Raw genomic sequence first — 22,091 nt, 5'->3', positions numbered from 1 at the left:
GCGGGGATTGTTGGCTTGCACCCTATATGGTGTTAACTGATCTCTCCACGAGCTCCAAGAAAAGGTACATTTTAAAGCAAGCCGACGATCCCCGCAAGATGGATCGGAACTGCAGATTGGGGAGCATAATGGATCGGATTCCGATCTATTATGCTCAATCCACAGATCCGATCCAGCCTGCGGGGATTGTCGGCTTGCAACCTATATGGTGTTAACTGATCTCTCCACGAAAAGGTACATTTTAAAGCAAGCCGACGATCCCCGCAAGATGGATTGGAACTGCAGATTGGGGAGCATAATGGATCGAGCCTGCGGGGATCGTTGTCTTGCTTTAAAATTTACCTTTTCGTGGAGCAGGGTGTCACCTCGTGCAATAGGTGTCACCCGTTGTGGTGCACACCCCCCCACCTGCCTAGGGACCCCCCTGGGGCAGTGTTATTTATGCGCAATCCGCAGATCCGATCCAGCCTGCGGGGATTGTCCCCTTGCTTTAAAACTTACCTTTTCGTGGAGCGGGTCTGGTGTCACTCTGTGCAATAGGTGTCCCCCGGTGCAGCACACACCCCCTGCACCTGCCTAGGGCTGCCCCTGGGGCAGTGTTATTTATTAGGTACCGACAAGGGAGCGTTGGACAGGTGAGCGTTAACACTGTTCTGCTTTAATTACCCACCAATTTCTTAAGCTGAGAACTGGTGATAAATCTTTAAAGTAGAATTAAAGGGAACAACGCTTACCTTTCCAGCAGCTCAGTTTACTTGCTGAACACTGCGAGCAGGCAGGGAGTTGTACTTATTGCAGGAGAGACATTGCACGTCTCTTCTGCAATAAAGAGCTTGCCTGTTCACAGTTTGTCACAGCGGAATACTAGGTCTGCTTTAAGAATTTATCACTGTCATAGCAACAGGTTTTGAAAATTGGTGGTAGTAAGAACTATCTGAATTTACCACACGTTGGTAATGTTACTGACACTGGCGCAAATGCTTGCCTGAATTAGATGCATGTTGTTCCTAGCAGGACTAGTACCAGAAAAGTGACCTTAGGGCTGTTTTGATCTCCTCTGTATCTCTTTTCTCCATTAGCTTCTTACCTGTCTGCACTGTGCACAGTTTCAGCATCTGCAGAGCTCAATGAACTCCCAAAAATACACAGGAGAGACACCATCTCAACCCAGCCACTCAAGATTACTGAAGATCAGATGCGTGTCCGAAGATATCAGCAGCCGGGGAGGGAGTACCGAGATGGAATGGAGGACAGTATAATTCCATTTTAACGTTTATGGCCACTCATCTCTGTAAGGCCCTGCTCACATAGGTGTTTTGGACAGACTTTTGACTCCCTTACCACCAGGCAATCCTCTTCATTGATTTTAAAATGGAATATGGGTAGAGTTGTACACATCCATGCACCCTAGGGAGGCAAAAATAACCCTGCCTGCCAAGTTTAGTAGGCATCAAAACTTGGCAACCACCTCCATTGACTTCTAACATAGCACGCCTGTAACACTTAGAGTGTATATATATATATATAGATAGCATTTGTGGTTTAAGATACAGTTGCAAAGCATTGAGAGTGCCCAGGATGAGAGAGGAAGTAGTGGGCATCTAATGTGACTTGAACACACGCGCAACACAGCTGAAAAGTGTATTAACACTATGAGAGGAATTCTTGCATGTTAAAGGCAGCATTGAAGTTCAATAGCAGTGTGAAGTTAGCCTAACGCATCTCCTTCCCTCACATTCCACAGCCTCCTTCGATACCCCTATCTGATACTGTATAGCCTGTGAGAAAAAGGCTTAAGAAAGTTTTTACCACCCGATGAAAAATGATCCATGTTGGAGTAGTCTCCAGGCATAATTCTGCTGCTTGCCGCAAGTACTGCAAGCAGTGGACTCCAATGAGCGAGTCTGACAGGTGGTGCTGCCTGTCAAACTTGGCCTGCCGAGTTAAACTTGCTGTGGCATATGTACAGTGATCCCTGGCTGCATGTTATGCTTTCAGTGAGGAGTGTTAAAACCACATCTCAACTGCTGCTTTTTTTTTTTTTTTTTACCAGCCCCAGGCTACCTGGGTGAAAGAGAGATTGAGGGATGGTGTATGAGACCATGCTTCATGTTACACCTTAAATATATGTGTAAGATGAAACATAGTCTTACACTTTAAGGGAAACTTGTAATGAGAGAAAGTGGGGACTGTTATTGCTGACCATTTCTTCAGAACATGCTGGTTACCTGGACATTACACTGATTTATACTTCATTCATACTCTGAAGGCAGAACTCATGATATGCATATTTGTTTTGAGTCTCAGAGTCACATGCATGGCCAAGGTCAGTTTCTCAAAATTCTTGACAATGGCAGCCTCTATAAATAGTTCTCAGTACATTGTGTGTTTCATTACAAAAATGAGGTCACATCCAATTTTTGGAACATGGTGGAAAGCTATTCATTTAAATGTGCTGCTTTGACCTAAAATGCGTAAGTGCATAGCAGAAATTGCAAAATTGTGAATGGACCATCTATTACTGCCATTCTGAAAATTACAAATTATATAAACTAGGTGGACTTTCTGACTTCAACATACTGTAGTTGCAGTGTTTCCTGCACATCACAAAATTGCTTACCAACTAGCAATGATAAAACATATGAAACCCACATCCTCTTCAATGCTCATGAACTGCAGAGATCCATACTGCATTGCAGCACCATGGTTAAGTGGAAAGCATTGTGCCTAGCAGCACTAGGGTTGTTGGTTCAAATCCCAACCACAACACTACCCCCCCCCGGAGCTTGCTTTCCCTGTGCCTGCATGGAATTCCTCCTACACCCCAAAGATATGCTTGTAGGTTAACTGGCACTAGTATGTGTGTTTATGCATGTGAGTTAGGGACCTTAGATTGTAAGCTCCTTGAGGGCAGGGACGTGTGCGCGTGTGTGTGCGTGCGTGTGTGTGTGTAGCACTGCGTAAATTAATGGCAAATAATAAGTATCTACACGCATCGGCCACTTTATTAGTTACACCGGTTGGACCCCCCTTTTGCCTTCAGAACTGCCTTAATTTTTCATGACATAGATTCAACAAAGTATTGAAAATATTCTTCAGAGATTTTGGTCGATATTGACATGAGTTACTGTTGCTTTTCTATCATCTCAAACCAGTCTGCCCATTCTCTATCATCAACAAGGCATTTTCATCCACACATCTGCCACTCACTAGATATTTTCTCTTTTTCAGACCAATCTCTGTAAACCTTAGAGATGGTTGTGTGTGAAAAACCCAGAAGATCAGCAGTTTTTTAAATACTCAGACCAGCCTGTATAGCACCAACAACCATGCAGCATTTTAAGTTACTTAAATCTCCTTTATTCCCCATTCTGATGTTTAGTTTGAACTTCAGCATGTCGTCTGCACCATGTCTAGATGCCTAAATGCATTGAGTTGCTGCCATGTGATTAGCAATTTGTGTTATCAAGCAATTGAACAGGTGTACCTAGAAAAAAAACCCAAAAAAGTGGCCAGTGAGTGTAGAATAACTGCAGTCCGCCCTGATCCAGCTGCTCATCTCTACAACCATAATAATCAGCTGGTGCAGATGAGCAAAGTGTAAAAAACAAACAAGCAAACAAAAAAAAAAAATTGAGAAATTTAAAGCAGAACTTCCCATAACAACTTAATTAAAAAAAACAATGTTCTTTAGCAAGGAACATACAGTCCACATTAATAATTATGCTACCAAAAACCTGTGTGTGCTGTAAACTGTCTGCAGCATTGTTTTTGTTTCTTCTTGCCAGAGATTGCCATTTTGCTGAAGCCCAGAGCAGCAGTAAATCTTTAGGCTGTCAGCAGATCAGCCTCTAAATTTTTGGAACAATGCAAAAAAAAAAAAAAAAAAAATAGACTGAGCATGTGCAGTGCAGGGTGAGACAGTGTTTTACTGCATTTTAACCACTTCAATACAGGGCACTTTTACCCCCCTTCCTGCCTAGGCCAATTTTCAGCTAACAACACTCGTATTTTGAATGACAATTGCGTGGTCATGCAACACTGTAACCATAAGAAATTTTTATCTTTTTTTCCCACATGAATAGAGCTTCCTTTTGGTGGTATTTAATCACCATTGAGTTTTTTATTTTTTGTTAAAAAAAAAAGATCAGAAATTTTGAAACAAAAAAAAGGCATTTTTCTTCATTTCTGTTATAAAATTTTGCAAGTAAATAACCTTTCTTTATAAATTTAGATCAATATATATTCTTCTACATTTCTTTAGTGAAAATAACCCAAATCGGTGTATATTATGTAATCTACAGGAAAGTCAGAGTCCTCAAACTATGATAATATATATATTTATTTATATGTAAACGAAGATCGATCAATCCTGATGTACTAATGGTCTAGCTCATTTCTTGAGGTCCAAAAAATTCAGGATAGTACAAATATCCCCCAAATGACCCCTTTTTGGACAATAGACAGTCCAGGGTATTTACTAAGAAGCATGGAGAGTTAAGTTGTAATTTTTCTGCAAATTAAAAATATTCACATTTTTTTTAAATATTGTCACCAGTCCAGTACAGCATGATCATAACTGGTGTGGCGGTGATCAGGGACACAGACTGGTGACTTTTTTCAATTTTGTTTTAGTTTTTCTTACATTAATTTTTTTTTTATGCTTTTTTTTCCAACAAATTTGGACCAGAGCAATACAGTGTTATCATAGTAACACTACTACTCTAGGGAAGTGATCAGGATTTTTTTTTTGTTATTATGATTGCTTATACCAAAGAATTTCATTGATAGAATCAAACATTTTTACTGAATGAAATTAATTCATCCAGTGTCTTTTGTCTAGTGATTAGCCAAAGCTAAATCACATGGTACAGATGGGCTGTGATTGGCTCTGTCTGTACCATGTGATCGCTGTGACCAATCACAGCTAACTCCACCATTGTATACAATGAATGGCATGAAAGGAAGCCATCCATTGTTTACAATTGTTATGTGATCGCTGTGACCATTCACAGCAGAAAACATGACACTGGCAGCAGGCCGGTGTAGTGAGCAGTCATGTGTGGACACAGCCAGTGACAAATCACGCCGCTGCGAGGCCCTGCGTGTGGCGCCTTCTGAGAGCACGTCATATGATGTCCACTCAGGAGGAACGCCCTGCCAGCTGTAAATCTGCTATAGGCTGGGAGAGAAGGTGTTAAAACCGTATAGGCACTTATTTTCAATGCTTTACATAGCTATACCTACAAAAGGGGCCATCCTGAAGTTAATTTTCTAACAAAAAAGTTCCACTTTAAATCCTCAACAACAGAGCAACCCAGTCTAACCCCACTATAAATCAGGAAACCCCGCCACATGCAAATATACACAAATAAACTGTCTGTTTGGATAGATTTTATAGCAAAAATTAAAACAATCTGATAGAATGTAACGCTTTTGAGTTTTACAAAATGTTCACACAAATTTTGTCATGTGATTACTATGTATATAAATAATTTGTACACAATACAATTTATAAAATCTGTGTCCGTACAGCCTGGTAGTGATCACTCACCTGTGCAAAACAAAATCTTCTGTTAGCAGCAGTTTGTATAGAAATCTAGAATGGATACATGATAATGAAATGGCAGATTGGAGATCAGTACTAAAGGCTTGTTCACACCAGGCACGCGTGTTTTAGCACATGTTAATGCATATTTGGATGCAAATTACAGGCATTGCGAAGGCCCCTTTTCTGCTGATATTATTGGGAAAGTGCAGATCAAAGCATGGTGCACTGTTGTAAATGGGTCCTAGTAAAAATTGATTTCTTATGTCCATGCATTTTTTAACTGCCCTGGGAAATGCAAGAGAAAGCTCACAGGGCACACTTAAATCTTTGCATTGTGGTAGTGTATGGTAAAATGTGCATTGTAAATCGTGAAGCATGGTGCACTGTCATTCATTTTTAATCAAACCCCATCACATGGGCAGTAGGCAACGCACCTGCACGTCAGCACTAAATACTTAAAACAAACAGAGGGTCAGGTGCATTTTCTAGTGCAGTAAGGTGTGTATTCAACCCATTCAAAATAAATGGACTGCCTTAACAAATGCAACAGTCTGAATGGGACCTTTTAGTATGAACAAGCCCTGAGTGTGCAGAATGTGATAACAGGCTGCTTACCAGTGTGAAACAGACACAGTCACATCAGACTAGGGCCCTACTGCAGAAAATGGCTTTTAGCTTAGAAAGTGCTCAGGCTTTTATCCAAGTGAAGAAAGCAAAGTTATGAATGTACTGCTGGATAAACAAAGAAAAATTCCTAGTCTAAAAACCTCATACACTCTCCACTCATTTGTGCGTACTGTGCAGCAGACAAAATCTGTACCTTCCGGCTCAAATTACTTTTCAATGTACAGACCAAAAATCACTTCTGTGCTTAGGTGTAAGCAGACAGATGGATGCACAAAATTGTCCTAACACAGCTGGAATCCTTGCTCACTTCAACAGCTCATGGTTACTCAGGTAAACCCCAGGTCTTGCTGCCCTTTTTGAATATGGGGGGATCCTAAAAAAACTGGAGAAGAAAAAAAAAAAAGATACTATTTAATAAAATATAAAACACAAATGTACTTCTAACCCAAGGGGAGTATTGGGCTAATATGTAAATAAAACCAAAGACCGCAATAAGCTTGAACTGTGACTTTGGGTAGATATCAGCGACATCACGTTGCAGAACCAGTATTTTTAGTGTGTTTTAGTATTATATCATGCTATATTAATACAGTATTGCAACAAAACTTTTTTGTTTTATTTGAACCCCTTATTGACTTGATTGATTCACTTGGGGACAGCGGTGAGATATTTTAGAAAAAAGGTTTATTCATTTTTACTATGCTTATCAACAACAATTTAGTTTATTTATTTAGTATGTATTCAGTGGGTGACATGCAAGATTTAGTAAATGATATCCCTCACTGTTCGGTAGCAATGGTCTAGAGGTTATCCCTGCTCGATTCATTTGACACCACACCTGGAGGCAGCACGTGGTCTGGACCTGTGTCACTGTAAGGGGCGTTTGTGCGCTCCACAGTGCAGTAATTTCCTCCGCAGGAGCCTGGCATGTGCTCCACTAGCACTGGTGGCCATATTTAGGTAGCCTATGTCATCTACACTTTTCTCCAGCTTGGAGATATGATTAAGCAAAGTATAGGTAAGAAGAGCAGGATGCTACTGCTACCTTATACTAGAAACACCAGCCGCTATGGTCTGCTGAGATACACATACATACAGTATATATGGGGCTTAGTGGGGAACATACATTATTGTCCTATTATTTATTTTAAAAATTTTCTGCAGATATTTCTTGCTGACACTTTTTGGAGATTTGAGGTATGTCTGACTGCTGCTCCCTGGTGATATAATCTGTGCTCTGAATTTATGCATTTTGTAATGATTTATTTTTCTGATTTTCAACTTTTTTTTATTGTATACACTTTGATTTAATGTATACCTATAGTGTGGCTATTGTGTGTGTGCCACTAATGTTTACAATGTAACTAGAATTTTTGCTGAAGGGAGACCACACAGGGGTGTGGCCCATTACCAATCTATACTAGCATTTAAACACATCCTAGAGTTCAGGCAGATAGCTCTGAAGAAGAGGGTAAACCCCTCAGCATGTGGTTCTGCAATGTGTTGTCGTTCATACCTATTCAGAGTTCAAACTTATTGTTGAAGTGTTCTTTAGCTTCATTTTTTATATTTGTCTGATACTCACCTTGGTTTGTTAATACATTTATTTGTGTTTTATATTTTAATAGATGGTATCTCAATGTTATTTCAAATCCCTGGACTGGCTGCATGGGCATTGACAGCTCAGCATCACCAGAGGTAAGTACAGCATGTACTGGGTGAATGTATGATGTTAGTTCACCTTTAAATTTTTTCTGAAAAGGTGAACACTTTAAGCTCAATTACAAAGTTCCTTAACTGGTGCTATAGGAATTCCTAATGGTTACACAGTTATTCCATCATGACTCATATAATGCAAGTCCTGCATGAATCTGACCTATAATCTAGACCATATAACACCAGAACCTTGCAGGGCAGAATAAAAAAAAAAAAACATAGGTTTGTATGACCTCTCTATAGGATATGCACTGATCAAAAGATAACTGGTTTCTCCAGAAAAATCCCTATGAAGAAAAGGCTGGCCCTCCAGCAAGAGAGTATGATATTCACTTATGAAGCTCAGCTAATGACTAGCATTGCTCTGTAAAGCAGAAGTTGCTTCCTTAACAAAACGCACAAACCTCCAATGGAATGTATACAATACACAGACGCACCCTGAATAGTAACTGAATAAATAGGTTTAAAGTACTGGACCTAGAGAATAGTGTAATTTGTGCCACAAAGATATGCACTGCTGGTATATCACTGCATGATTCAGTCTCTATTAGAACCACTCATGCTCTGAACCATCTTCTGGATTTTCTCTTCATTTCGTAGTATGTTCCCTTTCACTGTGCAGATTCTATCATGTTGTTCTTTGATAAGTTGCTCAAGCTCGCCAAGTTCAGCCTTGAGAGGTTCCACAGCTGAGTCAGTGATGCTGAGGAAAGAGAAAATAACATGGTCACATGCATTTTATAAAACTGCAGCTGTAGGCTTAAAAAGTGTATATTTTACACACACACATAGATCACTAGCCAGTATGCAAACTCAGACAGTTCTCAATAAAAGTGTGTTTGGCTGTAAAGATTAATCATTTCTCTCTAGAGAAAAGCTAGTCAACCTCTATCTCTACATAAGTTAAAGTATCGGTCAATCAAATAATTAAGTTTTGTACTTAGCGAGTCTATTTTTTGCAGTCTATTGAGGGACACAGATTGTTATAGTTTTTATACTGCCGCCTATAAAAGGTTTAGACACCAGCAATCAGAAAAAACTGTAACCCCTACACTACCTAGCATACCTCAATTTTGTGGAAAAGCAGTACCAAGGGCAAGAGCAAAAACATAGAAGGTTGGGGACTTTTCCCTTAAGGGACTCCAAGAAATGGATGGGATGGACAGCAGCAGGTCAGGACTGGCCATAGAGCACACCAGGCATTATCAGGTCCGCTTGGATAGGAGTGGCCGCATATAGAGGAACCCATCCATCCATTTCCCTCTTACCACCGCTGAAAGCTGCCTTCTCCTCCTCCTCCCAGGCATTCATCTGCTGCAGGAGAGAAATGGATGGATTGGTTTATTTATATGCCGCCCTGCTGCCCATCCTATCCATCTTCTTTCTGCTGCCCCCAGGCCCCTGTCCTCTCTCCCTGGTCCATCTGTGCTCTCTCTGGGTCCCTGCATGCTCTTTCCTGGCCCCCCCCCACAGCGCTGAGGGGTTCCTCACTCCCCTCTAATGTTGGCTGCTGCAAGTGATCTGTCAGGATGGAAAGCAGGGAAGGGGCCAATAAATATGTAATTTACTGGTCCCTTCCTTGTCTGAATGGACAGCTAGTGATCAGTACCAATCACTGACTTTGTCCATTCATAACTGAAGCATAGTAAACTGTGTTTGCTATACTTCCGTTTATGAATGAATAGGAAGCTCTGTACAGAGTTATTCCTGTCCATTCATTCTGTGCAGCTGAGGCTGCAGAGAAAGAGATGGAGATTGAGGGCTGTGTCCTCTTTTCTCTGTCTCAAAGGTGAGATATCAGGGGTCTGTTTAAACCACTGATATCTCACCAAAGCCTTCCAACGTGGCTCCTAAAAGAAATGTAAATAAAATAATAAAAAATAAAATTGTAAACAAAATAAAATATAATGGTAAAAAATTGGTATAAAAAACTACTGACACAAGTGGCGGAACTACCAGGGTCGCAAAGGTCACACTTGTGACCAGGCCCTGGCGTTCTGCTACCAGCCTGCAAGGGAAGGGCCACCGGGCTCAGGACTGCTCAGTCTAAAATGCCCGGGCCTGTAGTCACTAACAGGCCCAAAGGGACTGGTGACTCACCAACTACCTAAAGTACCAATGTCCGCATATGAACCAGATTAGCGGAAGCCCCTTGCAAGACAGGAGAAGCTGCCAACAACCTTATGCTCAAGACCAGGATAGAGGAGCACACCGCCAGAAGGGAATGACTCCACCCAAAAGAACACTGAGCCTGAACCAGCAAGAGGTTGTTAAGTCAAAAACCAAACACATTTGGTATGTGTATTAGTAGGTATCCGGTCACCTGCAGGTGGTTGCTTTTGATAAAACGCTTTCTGCAATTACTCCTTCACAGCAGGATAAAACCCTGAGTGGATATCTTCTGGCACTGTGAAGGTTAACAGATGCTCCTGCTACTAAATAAGTTGCCCGCTCCCTCTCCATTCATAGAACTCATCTTACTATCACATAATGAATTGCATTCTGTGAATGGGGCAGGAAGAGTTGACTGACAGCATCTCCTCTGCCCATTCACAAAACTTGGTGCAGAAGAAGGAGGCTGCCTAGTCAGTCAGCCAATATTGCTTAAAGGGATAGAAAAATAATTTTTGGAATCATTGCAGCACAGAAGCCCATAAGGATTGCAAAGTGCCCCCTGAGCTGGGTAGAGAACTCAAGGGTACAACCTCACAAACTCAGCCTGACAGTAAGAAGTAGAGTTCATGAGAGACACCTCTACAAGGGTAGGCAGAGATGAAAGATATACTGCAACCCCAGACTGATGGTAGAGGGCACCATGAGAAAAGGAGGATGAACACAAGAACAAGCATTTTAGCCCCTGGCGGTGTCTCTTGGGCCTAACAGAAGAACCTGCTTGGGGAGAGAGGGGGGACTGATAAGGATCAAAAAATAAACAGAAAGGAGGAGACCATCCTGAAAGGGAGGTTACCCCATCTATCTACACACCCCTTACAAAAGATAAGAGGTAAACTTCATTACTGTTGATGAAAGGTCCATTGGCACATACTGTGTTGACCATTTTAGTGCGAGTTTTGACCGAACAGCCTGAGAGTTGGTGACAGGTAGTTACCATAGATAGAAACCTGCAAGACCCCATCCAGTCGAGTCTTGTAGGTGTTAGTCCCAGTCCCTTCTAAAAGGGAGCTGTGCAAGGAAAAGGGCCAGGAAAGGGCACCAGGGTGAACACAAAGGACTCATGCTCTCAGAGGTTGCAGGTGTGTTTGAAGAACGCTGAAGGACCAGGTCCATGTTTATATAAAACATACAGCCAGAACTAGTCCTTCTGGATTAGAAAAATGCAGAGGGGTACCAAGTACCACAAGGGGAGTATAGAATGCAATGACAGACTATTCTTCTGAGGAAAGGAATGAGTGTCTAGATAGAGTACAACCCAAAACCTGAGTCCCCATTTGGACAGTGGCAAGGGGTTCCAGGAATTGAGGAATCCAGAGTCATGGGAATTTGCATTTTGTGCAGGAGCACAGAAGAGATTGTGAGGAAGCACTGAAAAAGGGGTTAGCCCGTGGGCTAAATGGGGTGTCCTCTGCACTGAATTGCTGGAGAGGCAAATCACCCCATGACCTGTCTAGGCACACAATTAGCTCACCACTTTAGAATTGTATATGCACCATCATGCTAGAGGCTTTTCTTTGGAACAGTTGTAGTGTTTGTTTATACAACTGCTAAAGTACCCTAGTGGAGACATGGGAGACAGCAATTGTGTATCACACAGGTTACATTCTTGTCTGTGCAAATATTCCACATATAAAGGACGCTCAGCTGTACAGTGTTATAATACACATATTACAAAAAATAGGTGAATTTGACTTGATTGTGGTACCAGCCAGAGCCTATTATAAAAATGACACAACCAGCAATAAAGGAAACATTGGATAAAAAAAAACTTTGAAGGAGAAAGAAGTATATACATGTCCACGTGATCTCAGTCTGTGTAACATCTGGGACCATCATTACTGTGCACTAGATGGGAGTCTGATGTTGGCACCTCTTGATAGGTAATCTTTGTTGATTACTTGGGTTATATAAAAACGTGGAAACTGCAGAAAGTGGACATTCGCTCAATCTAATGTAGAAAGGGGTGTGGACTACAACTCGGAGTACACACATATAAAGCCATGGTCTAACCATCTGTCACATATTTTATTAAATTTGGCTGAGCAGCCCCTGAAAGTATAGGGTCATTTTTATATAGAATATTGACATTAACATCTGCCAGCCATTGTGCTATTGTTGGACATCCATTGTGACATCCAGTGTGGACATCCATTTTTTGGCAATCACCTTTTTTGCCCTGAACAACGTCTCTAGAAGAAAGGTCATGTCATATCTTTTAAGTTCCAAGCTTCCCAATATACCCAAGAGACACAGTTTTGGGGGTCAAGTGAAGTAGGCAACCCAATTATATCATGTAGGAATTGAACCACTTGTTTACAGTATGCTCAGATAATCTGACAGTCCCAAAGCATGTAATAGTACCTGTGCCTGATATTTTGGACATAACGATTTGTGAAAAGGATCACATTTAGAAAGAAGTACTGGTGTTAAATATGTTCTGTGGAGGATGTACAAGTCTGTAAGTCTATCTGACATTTTGGAAGAGACTATTTCAAAAACCTTTAATGCTTCCTCCCATTCCTCCTCTTTAATTAGACCCATATCTGTTTCCCAGGATGTTTTCTTGGAAATGCAAGAGCTCTGGCTTTTAGAGTAAATAGAAAACAGTAGAGGTGGGGTATAAGTTTTTGGGAGGAGGTAGCATATATAGTAGGGATCACCAAGTGATCAAGGATGTCTACTAGATGTGTCTGAAAATGGGCATTGGCCACATGTATCAATTGAAAATAACAGTATAGCATATTATTGGGGAGGCTAAAATCCTCTTACAGCTGATGAAGAGACTTCATCTGCCCATCACCTACAATCTAGTGAAGATATGTAATAACCCATCAATTCCAAAGAGTCAGGGCTTTGTTGGACCTCGAGCAAGGTCTGCATTTTGCCAGAGAGGCATGTGTTTATGAGGTACAGATATGTTCAATATGATAGGTGCTAAGTCCGACACCATGGTAACCTGCTTGCCTGAATCAGGAGACCATTTTGCTTTTTGCAGCTGGAAGGTATATTTCTGGCTTCTCTAGCTACAGTGAGGTCACAGTCTGCAACATAAATGTCAGGTAGTCCCTGAACTACAGTAGGGAAGTGAACTTGTCCCCCCATGACCCAATGACGTTCAGAAAGTTGAGGCGCAAAGTTAAAAAGGGCAAAGTCAGGTACAGCCAATCCACCATTATCTAGTAGGTTCGTGAAAATTGCCCTTTTAAGCTTGTCAGCTGTTTCTTCAAACAAAAGGTTTTAACATAGATTCCAAGAGTTTGAAATATTTAAGTGAAATATATGTTGGAGAGTGCCAGAGGATGTGGAGAATTTTACAGAGTAAGATAATCTTAGGAGGTCCTATCTTATTGATCACCCCCACAGAAAGCCTGGTCCACGCTTGGCATCCAGCTTTGGTCAATGGGATCAAAGGTTCTAGGTTCAGTTTTACACAATATGCAGAGTCTTTAGTTTTCTTAAATATTTTGGATTTGTAGTCTAACTTGCTGTAAACAAAAATTACATCTGTTCAGCAATAAAAGGTAAATTATCAATTTGTAATAGCCTGTACTTGAACCAGTTAGTTTTGCAACCCTGAATATGTTGCAAACTCATTGACTGGGTAGGGAAGAGACTGTCCCAGATGATTCAAATATAGAAGGATATCATCCACATATACAGACTTATTTTCCTTGAGTAAGAACCTGGATTAAAGCATCTTGTCTAATATGGGTAGTGGTTTTACCGCCAAGGTAAATAACAGTGGGGATAAAGGGCATCCTTGCTTGGTGACATGCAAAAGGCTTTTGAGAGGGGTCAACTGACCTCTGCTCTAGGGGCAGAGTGGCAGTCAGGCTGTAAAGACCTGCGAGTACCTACTGCTGAAGTAGATGAAGAAGAAAGGTGAGATTCCTCCAACCCCTCCGCAGAACTGCTATGCTAAGGCAGGAGCTTACTCTGGCCATGCCTGGCGTTGCTAATCAATATGTCAACTACAGGGTAGAAAACAATGTCCCTTGACGGGTAATTACATTGTAGATGTTCAAATGTTTTTGTTGTTTCAGCTAGGTATTAAAGTAGATATCTTCCCTGTGATGTTTCCTTACTTTGTAATGATGGGCTCACATGTTACGGCTGCAGTTTGTAGTGCCATGCCTGATCTATTCCTCTACGTCCATGTATTAGTTGAGTTTGCTTGTCCCTATTCATGAAATGTGCAGGCAACCTCTTGCTTCAAGTCACACAGTGTTCAATCTAAGCCTTGCCATTTCCAGAGCACCCGCGTCATTCCACCCAGTGGATGACATCAGTGCTTGGTCCCTCAGCCCTACTCCTTACCACAGTAAAACTGGCGGTGGTAGGAAACTGGAAAAGCATTCGGCCATGTGAACAGCGAGGTGGCTCCCTATGCTTTAGCCCAACGAGCCTTACTCACAAAGCGAATATTAAAGTACACACTTGGAGTTGTGCCATGGCTATGGACCTGGAAAGTGCTCTATGGCAAACTACCACTACACTTAAGTCTGAAAAGCACCACAATTCAGAGCCAAATGCCCAAAAGTGAAATTTCAGGCAAGCTCTGCATGTCCAGGCCAGCTGGGTCCGGGTACAATCTCCAAATCAAGGCTGAGGAAATGCAGATTTAGAGAGCTGCTATATTAGAAACCATTTGAAGCAGCTGTGTAGCAAGGAATCTTGACTGAAGTCACAGAGGAAATATCTAGAAAGCAAAAAACATTTAGGCCTTTTTCACACAGTCCATCCAATCAGGTCTGCCGGTCAGTATTTTATGCAGACATGGTCAGATGGTCCTTGCATCCCTACGGACAGGATAAGTGTAAACGGACTTGTGTCCGTTTACACCTGCTTACCACCAGGCCGATCGGGATCTGTCCTCCTACGTTTAGGCAGATCGGATCGGAGGGTAGTCGGGTGTAAGCAGAAAGTGGAGTCCATTTATGCTGGGCTGCCCATAGAGCAAAGTGGGCTCTCTCCATGTCCACTCTGCAGAAATCCCCTGCTGATCAGAATGGAATCTGCACAAAATCTGCCCTGTGTGAAAGGGGCCTTATTCACAACAGCCCCTGGTTACGGTGTAGTCTGGCAGAGTCACTGCAGTACAGGTGTGCCGATCTCTGTGCATTGCACTGTTCACTTTTTTTTTTAAATTAACTTTATTCAAATGTCACACAGTTCAACAGGCCACTGCACAGTGCAAAGTGGTGGGTTGCCTTCCACTATGCTAAAAAAAGGTACTACATACAGTACTTTTTTCAGAACACACCACCAACACACCACTACAATGCAGTAGTGTAAAATCGGCAGACAGAAGACCAGGCATTTTGCCTTGTCATGCAGTGGGACTGTGCTGGATTGCAGCCCAAAGCAATCCCATTGCATCTGGTTTGAATCTACAGACATTTCTAAGCAGAGTTGAAGAAAAGCCATGCAAACTCCTAGGACACTAGAACACCAAAAAACTGAGACATGAGGTATAGAGGAGGGTTTACATGGATGCATGCAATTTTTCTATTTGCCAGGGTCCATATCTATAACCTATAACCAAATATTATCCGAATTCTTGTGTACCCGAATGGACGAGAAAGAAATAGTTTTTTTCAGTTTTGTGGATACAATAGGGAAAAGTTAGCACTATAACACTGACAAGGGTTCTTGGCTCAATCAGTGGCTCCATTACAGGGATTTTTTTTCTGTCCTGCATTAACCACTTGACCTCCAGAAGATTTACCCACTTCGTGACCAGGCATGCGATACAGCACTGCGTTACTTTAACTGACAATTGCGCAGTCATGCAACGCTGTTTTCTTCCCACAAATAGAGCTTTCTTTTAGTGGTATTTGATCACCTCTCGGTTTTTTATTTTTTGCTCTATAAATAAAAAAATACCAACACTTTAAAATATATATATTTTTTACTTTCTGCTATAAAACATATCCAATAAAAAATGTAGAAAATCAAATTTCTTCATAAATTTAGGCCAAAATGTATTCAGCTATGTATTTTTGGTAAAAAAAAAAATCCCAATAAGCGTATATTGATTGGTTTGCGCAAACATTATAGCGTCTACAAATGGCGGTATATATACTAGAATTTTTTTTATATACTGGCAATGATGGCGGCGATCAGCGACTTAGAGCGGAACTGCAATATTGTGGCAGGATAGTCTGACACTGACACTTTGTGGGAATCAGTGACACTAATACAGTGATCAGTGCTAAAAATATACATGGTCACTGTATTAATGACACTGGCTGGGAATATAGTGTGATCAAAGGGTTAATTGTGTGCCTATCCAGTGTTTATGTGTTTACTATGTGCTGTTTTTATTAGGCAATCTGCTAGATTTTATTCTCTGACTAAAACCTAGCAGATACCCGTTGACATAGGCAGAGCTATATTATGTCAGTCCCCCCAGCTATCAACAGGTGCCAGCGCTCATCAATTGGCCGACACCTGTTGATTGACTTCTGTTGTGTCCAATGACAGCAGAAGCGGTGCTCCGGCAGCAGGCGCTCGCCCCCCAGTGGCAGAAGTGCAAAATCACATTTATATAAGTGATTTTGCACAGAACGTCCGCCCATTAGCAGTAAATCTGATATAGGATGGACAGCAAGTGGTCAAAGCAGATCTAAAAACAAAAATATTTACCTTAGCTCCAACTGTCTGATGTCTGCCAGATCCTTGACAGCACCAGCATCTTCTACCCCTCTTTTTCCAGGTGCCAGTCTTTAGCTGTCTTGATTGGCTGGAGCAGGATAATGTCGCTCCTGTGCATGCACAGGAGTGCAGTCATCCCATCAGACAAGCAGGGTATCAGAATGTAAACGGAGATGCGCATACACACAGTGGTGTACATTCTACAGGGAATTGCAAACAGACAGGTAAGTCTATTTTATTACAGAAGAGACATTAAGTGTCTCTTCTGCAATAACGAGTCTGCAATAATGAGATTTAGCTGCACTTTAATGCAACGCTTCATTTCTTGATATGATGCAAAATGGTCAGCACGCACCAGTACTAGACGTACAATGCAACTAAATTCATTATTTGTATACTGTAACTACCAAGAATCACATGGTGTATGACTGATATTAGATGTGAGCATACACAGTACAGCCAAGGAGTATGATAAATACCTCTGCTCCCGTAGCAGAACCTCTGCATGTTCACCGTTTTCTTTTTTCCACATCTGCAACTCATTCTTCATTGTGTCCATGTCCTCCTGGATGTAATCCATAATTTTGCCGAGTGGCAGAGCACTGCGACACAGTATCTGGATGGAGCTCCTGAGCTTTTCAATCTCCTTTGTCACCATATCCTTTTCCTTTTTTCTTCCATTTTCAGTCAAGAGGGTCTTGCCCTGAAATAATGTAAATAGGTGAAAGACTTTCTGAAACACAGAATAGGACAGAGTTATTACAGACATCATCTGAAAAAACCTTTAACCTCCTCCCAACCGGCCCTTGCCTATAAACGGCCGGATGGGAGCATTGCCTGTGTGCACTCCCTGGGAGCACGCAGCGCCACAACCTGTGCCTGCTGTGGCCAACGAACACAATGGAACACAGATCGCTGTATAGGACCAATGTGTGAGGTTCCAATTCATGTCATCAGTGCATGGCCTGTCAGTGATCACATGAATAGTAGCAAACAAGATGTCACTTCTGTGAATGATCACAGAGGTCACATGGTACATTTACAACAGCCTTGTACCATGTGATGAGCTGTAACCAATTACAGGTCTCACAGTATTTCTCAATGGCGGCAGGAATGCACCCAGAGAGAAGGAGAAATGATTGATTTTACAGCCTTTATAGGTGTAAAAGCAATCAGTGTAAAAAAACAAATGTTCATCACCCCCTCAAGCAGTCACCCTAGCAGTACTTTGACACTGTACTGCTAGGGTGACAGTATGTAAAAAAAAACAAATATAAAAATTCTTTGAAAAATTATAATTCTTTTTTTATAAACTGATGTGGGTTATTTTTTTTTTTTACAAAAAGGTAGCTAAATACATTTTGGCCAAGATTTATGAAGAAAGATTATTTATTTGCAAGATTTTCTAAGAAAAATGCTTTTTTAAAAAACATTTTTGGTCTTTTTTCATTTATATAGCAAAAAAATAAAAAATTCCAGTGGTGAATGAATACCAAAAGAAAGTTTTATCTGTCTCAAAAAAATGCTACAAATTTCATTTGGGTACAGTGTTGCATGACCGCACAATTGTTATTCAAAATGTGACAGCGCTGAAATTTGAAAATTGGCCTGGACTGGAAGGGGGTGAAAGTGTCTGAACTTGAAAAGCTTAAAATTGAACTCCATGCTTATTTAAGGGCTTATTTGCATCATGTCGGTTGCGCTGTATTTTTCTACACAGTATCGCACATATGTGGTATGAACAGGGTACATAGGGAACAATTGCTTTGTATGAGCCCTGTTCACACTATGCATGTGCAGTGGTTTGCAGAAAAACACAGCACAACAGACATGGTGTGAACAAGTCCTCTGTCTTGCACAGCTGAATAGGCTTCTCCCTTGTACTTAAATGTAAGCCTACTTTCACACTGAGAAGTTTTTGAAGCGTTTGTGCGTTAAAAAAAGTGCCTGAAAAGCTCCAGAAAAACACTTCACTATGTATGTGAATGTATATCTATGTATGTTTTCACACTGAGACGTTGCGTTTGCGGTGTGGTGTAAAAACCTCCTGCTTGCAGCATCTTTAAAGCATGTTTGGTGAGTTAAAAAAAATGCCCCAAAAATGCCTCTTCCCATTGAAATCAATGGAAAACGCCTAAAAAAACACCTCAAAACGTAGCTGAGAAGCGTTTTTGGTGCAGTTTTTAAGTCATGTGTCCTTTAAAGACGGTCAGAAAACTCCGGTAAAAACGCGGTAAAACCGTTTTTGCGGCAGATGAGTGTGAAAGTAGCCTAACTTGCCTCATTTCATAGCTGGAGGATGTCCAGTATCATCTAGTTCTTTCCTCCCCCCCGCTGACCCAAACCTTTTCATTTACTGGATTTCAGTCTGTGCAAACATGGAGACTAAGAATCACATGTGTTACCTAGGGCAGCCTGCATGCAAATGCAGTCTGTCCAGGAACACCCACTCCTCAGACGGACACCGATCAAGACATTTTGATATTTTCATAACTCCTCCCAAGAACCAGCTCACTGCTTGCAATAGGGCAGAGGGCTCTTGACAGAAGTACTGAGGCAGGGTGCTGCAACATTCTCAGGAAAATATGTACAGCACACTGCCGGCCCCTCCCAACATCCATGATCTGCCTGCATTGCATAAAGACGCACCAATAAATTCACTGGGTGTAAATAAGATAATTAATGAAAACAGGTTTTATTTAAAAATGTCATTAGAATGAAGAAGAGGGAAAAGAGAAACCAGGGAAAGCAAAATATAAGATTAAAATCTGCTTTAAAGCTAAACTCCAGTCAGATATAAATAAAACAGCAATTAATGAAGTTATGTAGCCATTGCAAAATCATAAAATTTGCTTTTAAATGCATATAGGAAATCCCTGCACTCTGACTAGGAGAGGCAGGGGTAACACTAGGCAAATATCTGGGGTGCTGCTTTGCACATGTGCTGACAAAGAATAAGCTGAAAACCGTTCCTAACCTCGATAACCACTAAGCAACTTATTCACTCCCTTGTTATAGCTTGCCTTGACTATTGTAACTCCCTCCTCATTGGCCTACCTCATCGCAGGCTATCCCCTCTTCAGTCTATCATGAATGCTTCTGCCAGATTCATCCACCTTACTAACCACTCTGTATCTGCCACCCCTCTCTGCCAATCCCTCCACTGGGTTCCCGTTGTCCAACGGATAAAATTCAAAACGCTAACAATAACGTATAAAGCCGTTTATAACTCCGCTCCAAATTACATCACTGATCTTGTCTCTAAATATCACCCAAACCGTACTCTCCGCAAGACCTCCTACTCTCTAGCTCCCTTGTCTCCTCCTCCCATGCTCGTCTCCAGGACTTCTCCAGAGCTTCCCCCATCCTCTGGAACGCTCTACCCCAATTTATCAGACTATTGCCTACTCTGCTCATTTTTGGCGATCTCTGAAAACCTCTTTCTTCAGGGAGGCCTATCCTGCCCTCAGCTAATACTGGAATCTTCTACTCTTCCAAACAGTCCATCCCCACAGTTACTACCTTTTGTACCACTAGCCCCTCCCTCCTAGATTGTAAGCTCCAAGGAGCAGGGCCCTCAAATCCCTCTTGTATTGAACTGTATTGTTGCTGTATTGTCTCCCGTTATATTGTAAAGCGCTGAGCAAACTGTTGGCGCTATATAAATCCTGTATAATAATAATATAATAATAATGAAAAAAGGAGAGGGATGTGTCTTTAGAAGCTGTGAGCAAAGTCACCAATCTAGCTGTTCTCTATAGCATGGTTCTATAAATCTCAAGACTAAATGGACAGAAATAGAAATCCTTTAGTGGGCAAAAGTACTCCCCTATATGGATTTCAATTGTGTCTAGCAGTTTATCTGCAATTCAACTTACATTAACATGGTTAAAGTTTCTCCATAGGTGCATAGGTGGTTAAAGTTCTGCAAAAACTGTTCTAGAAAAATAAATGATGTTCCAGGTATTTGATCAGTGAAGGTAAACAATGAGTCTTCCATTATAAATAAAAAAAATATAAAAAAAAAAAATTCTCAGCCACTCAAATAGCTACCGCCATGAACAAGTTAATGATTTTTCACAAGTCTTAATGCTAAGAAGCGGACACAATTCTGACAGATCAGCATTTCTACACAAAAACAGATGCTTGCTCAACCTGTAAAATGGTGATTTAGCTACAACAGCTGCTAAGATTGCTGCTTGGAAAATGTTCCTTAGAGAGCACCTGCCTACTGCATTGTTAATTAGCCTATTTAGCTGCAATATAAACCAAAAAACGTTAAAACACATTTAGACTTTGCTCTTCATGTCAGTTTTATTGTCTGCCTACCGCTATATGATCCACAGTGGACTGAATTTACAAAACAGAGTAACTGGTCCCACATCTTCAGGTTTTAGATGAATCAAGTGGAATTTTAGTCAGAAAATTAAGTTCTGTTAGGTCCTTTTTGCAGGTATAGCTATGTAAAACATTAAAAAGTGCCTATACTGTTAAAATTCAGTAATACACTGTCTCACCCTGCTCTGTACATGCTCAGTTGCTCTCTAACTTTAGGCATTTTAGGTAATACTGAATTTGCAGAGACCAGTCTGCTGACAGCCTTGAACCCCCTCCACCCCCCCTCCCCCAGTCACATCAAGCCCGACTTTGAAATCGTGCGACTAACAGTGAAGTCGCATGATTTCAAAGTCGGGTGAGATGTGGATTTCAGGTGCAATTTGCAAGACATCTGACACAGACGTCTATGCAAATCACACCAAAAGTAGTACATGTACTACTTTAGAAATCGGTGTGGCTCCGACCAAGTTGGAACCGTACCAATTTGACCGCTCTTAATTGCAGACAATATGGTGCGACTTGGCATATGATTTACAAGTCGCATGGCATGTCGCATGCCAAGTCGCACCCACTGTGACTGGGGTGTTAAAGCGGAAATAAACCCTCCTGTCCTTTAGGCTACGTTCACACTAGCCTTGTGTGCAGGCGGCAGAGAGGCGTTTGGTAAGCGTTTTTACCGCTTCCCAAACGCCTCTGCCAATTCTGCACATTACAGCACATGGTGCTGTTCTAACGGGAGCGTTTGCGTCGCGTCACGGCAAAACGGACGCCTCTGGACGAGTCAGGAGGCTTTGAAGCCTCCTATTCTCGTCTATGGTGCCGCTCCGCAAACGCCCGGCCGGCGTTTGCGGTGCGGTTGCAACGCGGTTGCGGGGCGTTTGCGGAGCGGTAACACCACTCAAACTGCATTATAGGTGTTTGTGGGGCGTTATTAACGCTCGGCAAACGCCTAGCAACCGCCGCTAAACCGCGCATGCAGCGTTTGCCGAGCGTTAATAACGCTCCGCAAACGCCGGACCAACGCTTG

The 22,091-nt window shown here is 41.7% G+C and overlaps 1 protein-coding gene across 1 annotated transcript in view; it reads right to left on the bottom strand.

Annotated features, from left to right (window-relative positions):
- Positions 1-5,381: 5,381 nt before the first annotated feature.
- The window catches only part of IFT54 (intraflagellar transport 54), an 85,142-nt gene continuing 68,432 nt past the window's right edge, over positions 5,382-22,091 (bottom strand). Inside the window, exons 14-15 of the mRNA XM_089693172.1 lie at positions 17,206-17,429; positions 5,382-8,597 (exon numbers count right to left, since the gene is read on the bottom strand). Coding sequence (XP_089549298.1) covers positions 8,432-8,597; positions 17,206-17,429 — 390 coding nt within the window. The 3' untranslated portion in view covers positions 5,382-8,431. The remainder of the gene's footprint in view (positions 8,598-17,205; positions 17,430-22,091) is intronic.

The sequence above is a fragment of the Staurois parvus genome, unplaced genomic scaffold, assembly GCF_062004578.1.
Source record: "Staurois parvus isolate SC_StPar_1 unplaced genomic scaffold, SC_StPar_1.0 ptg000616l, whole genome shotgun sequence".
NCBI classification, from domain to species: domain Eukaryota; kingdom Metazoa; phylum Chordata; class Amphibia; order Anura; family Ranidae; genus Staurois; species Staurois parvus.
This window is presented reverse-complemented; position numbering and strand designations above follow the sequence as displayed.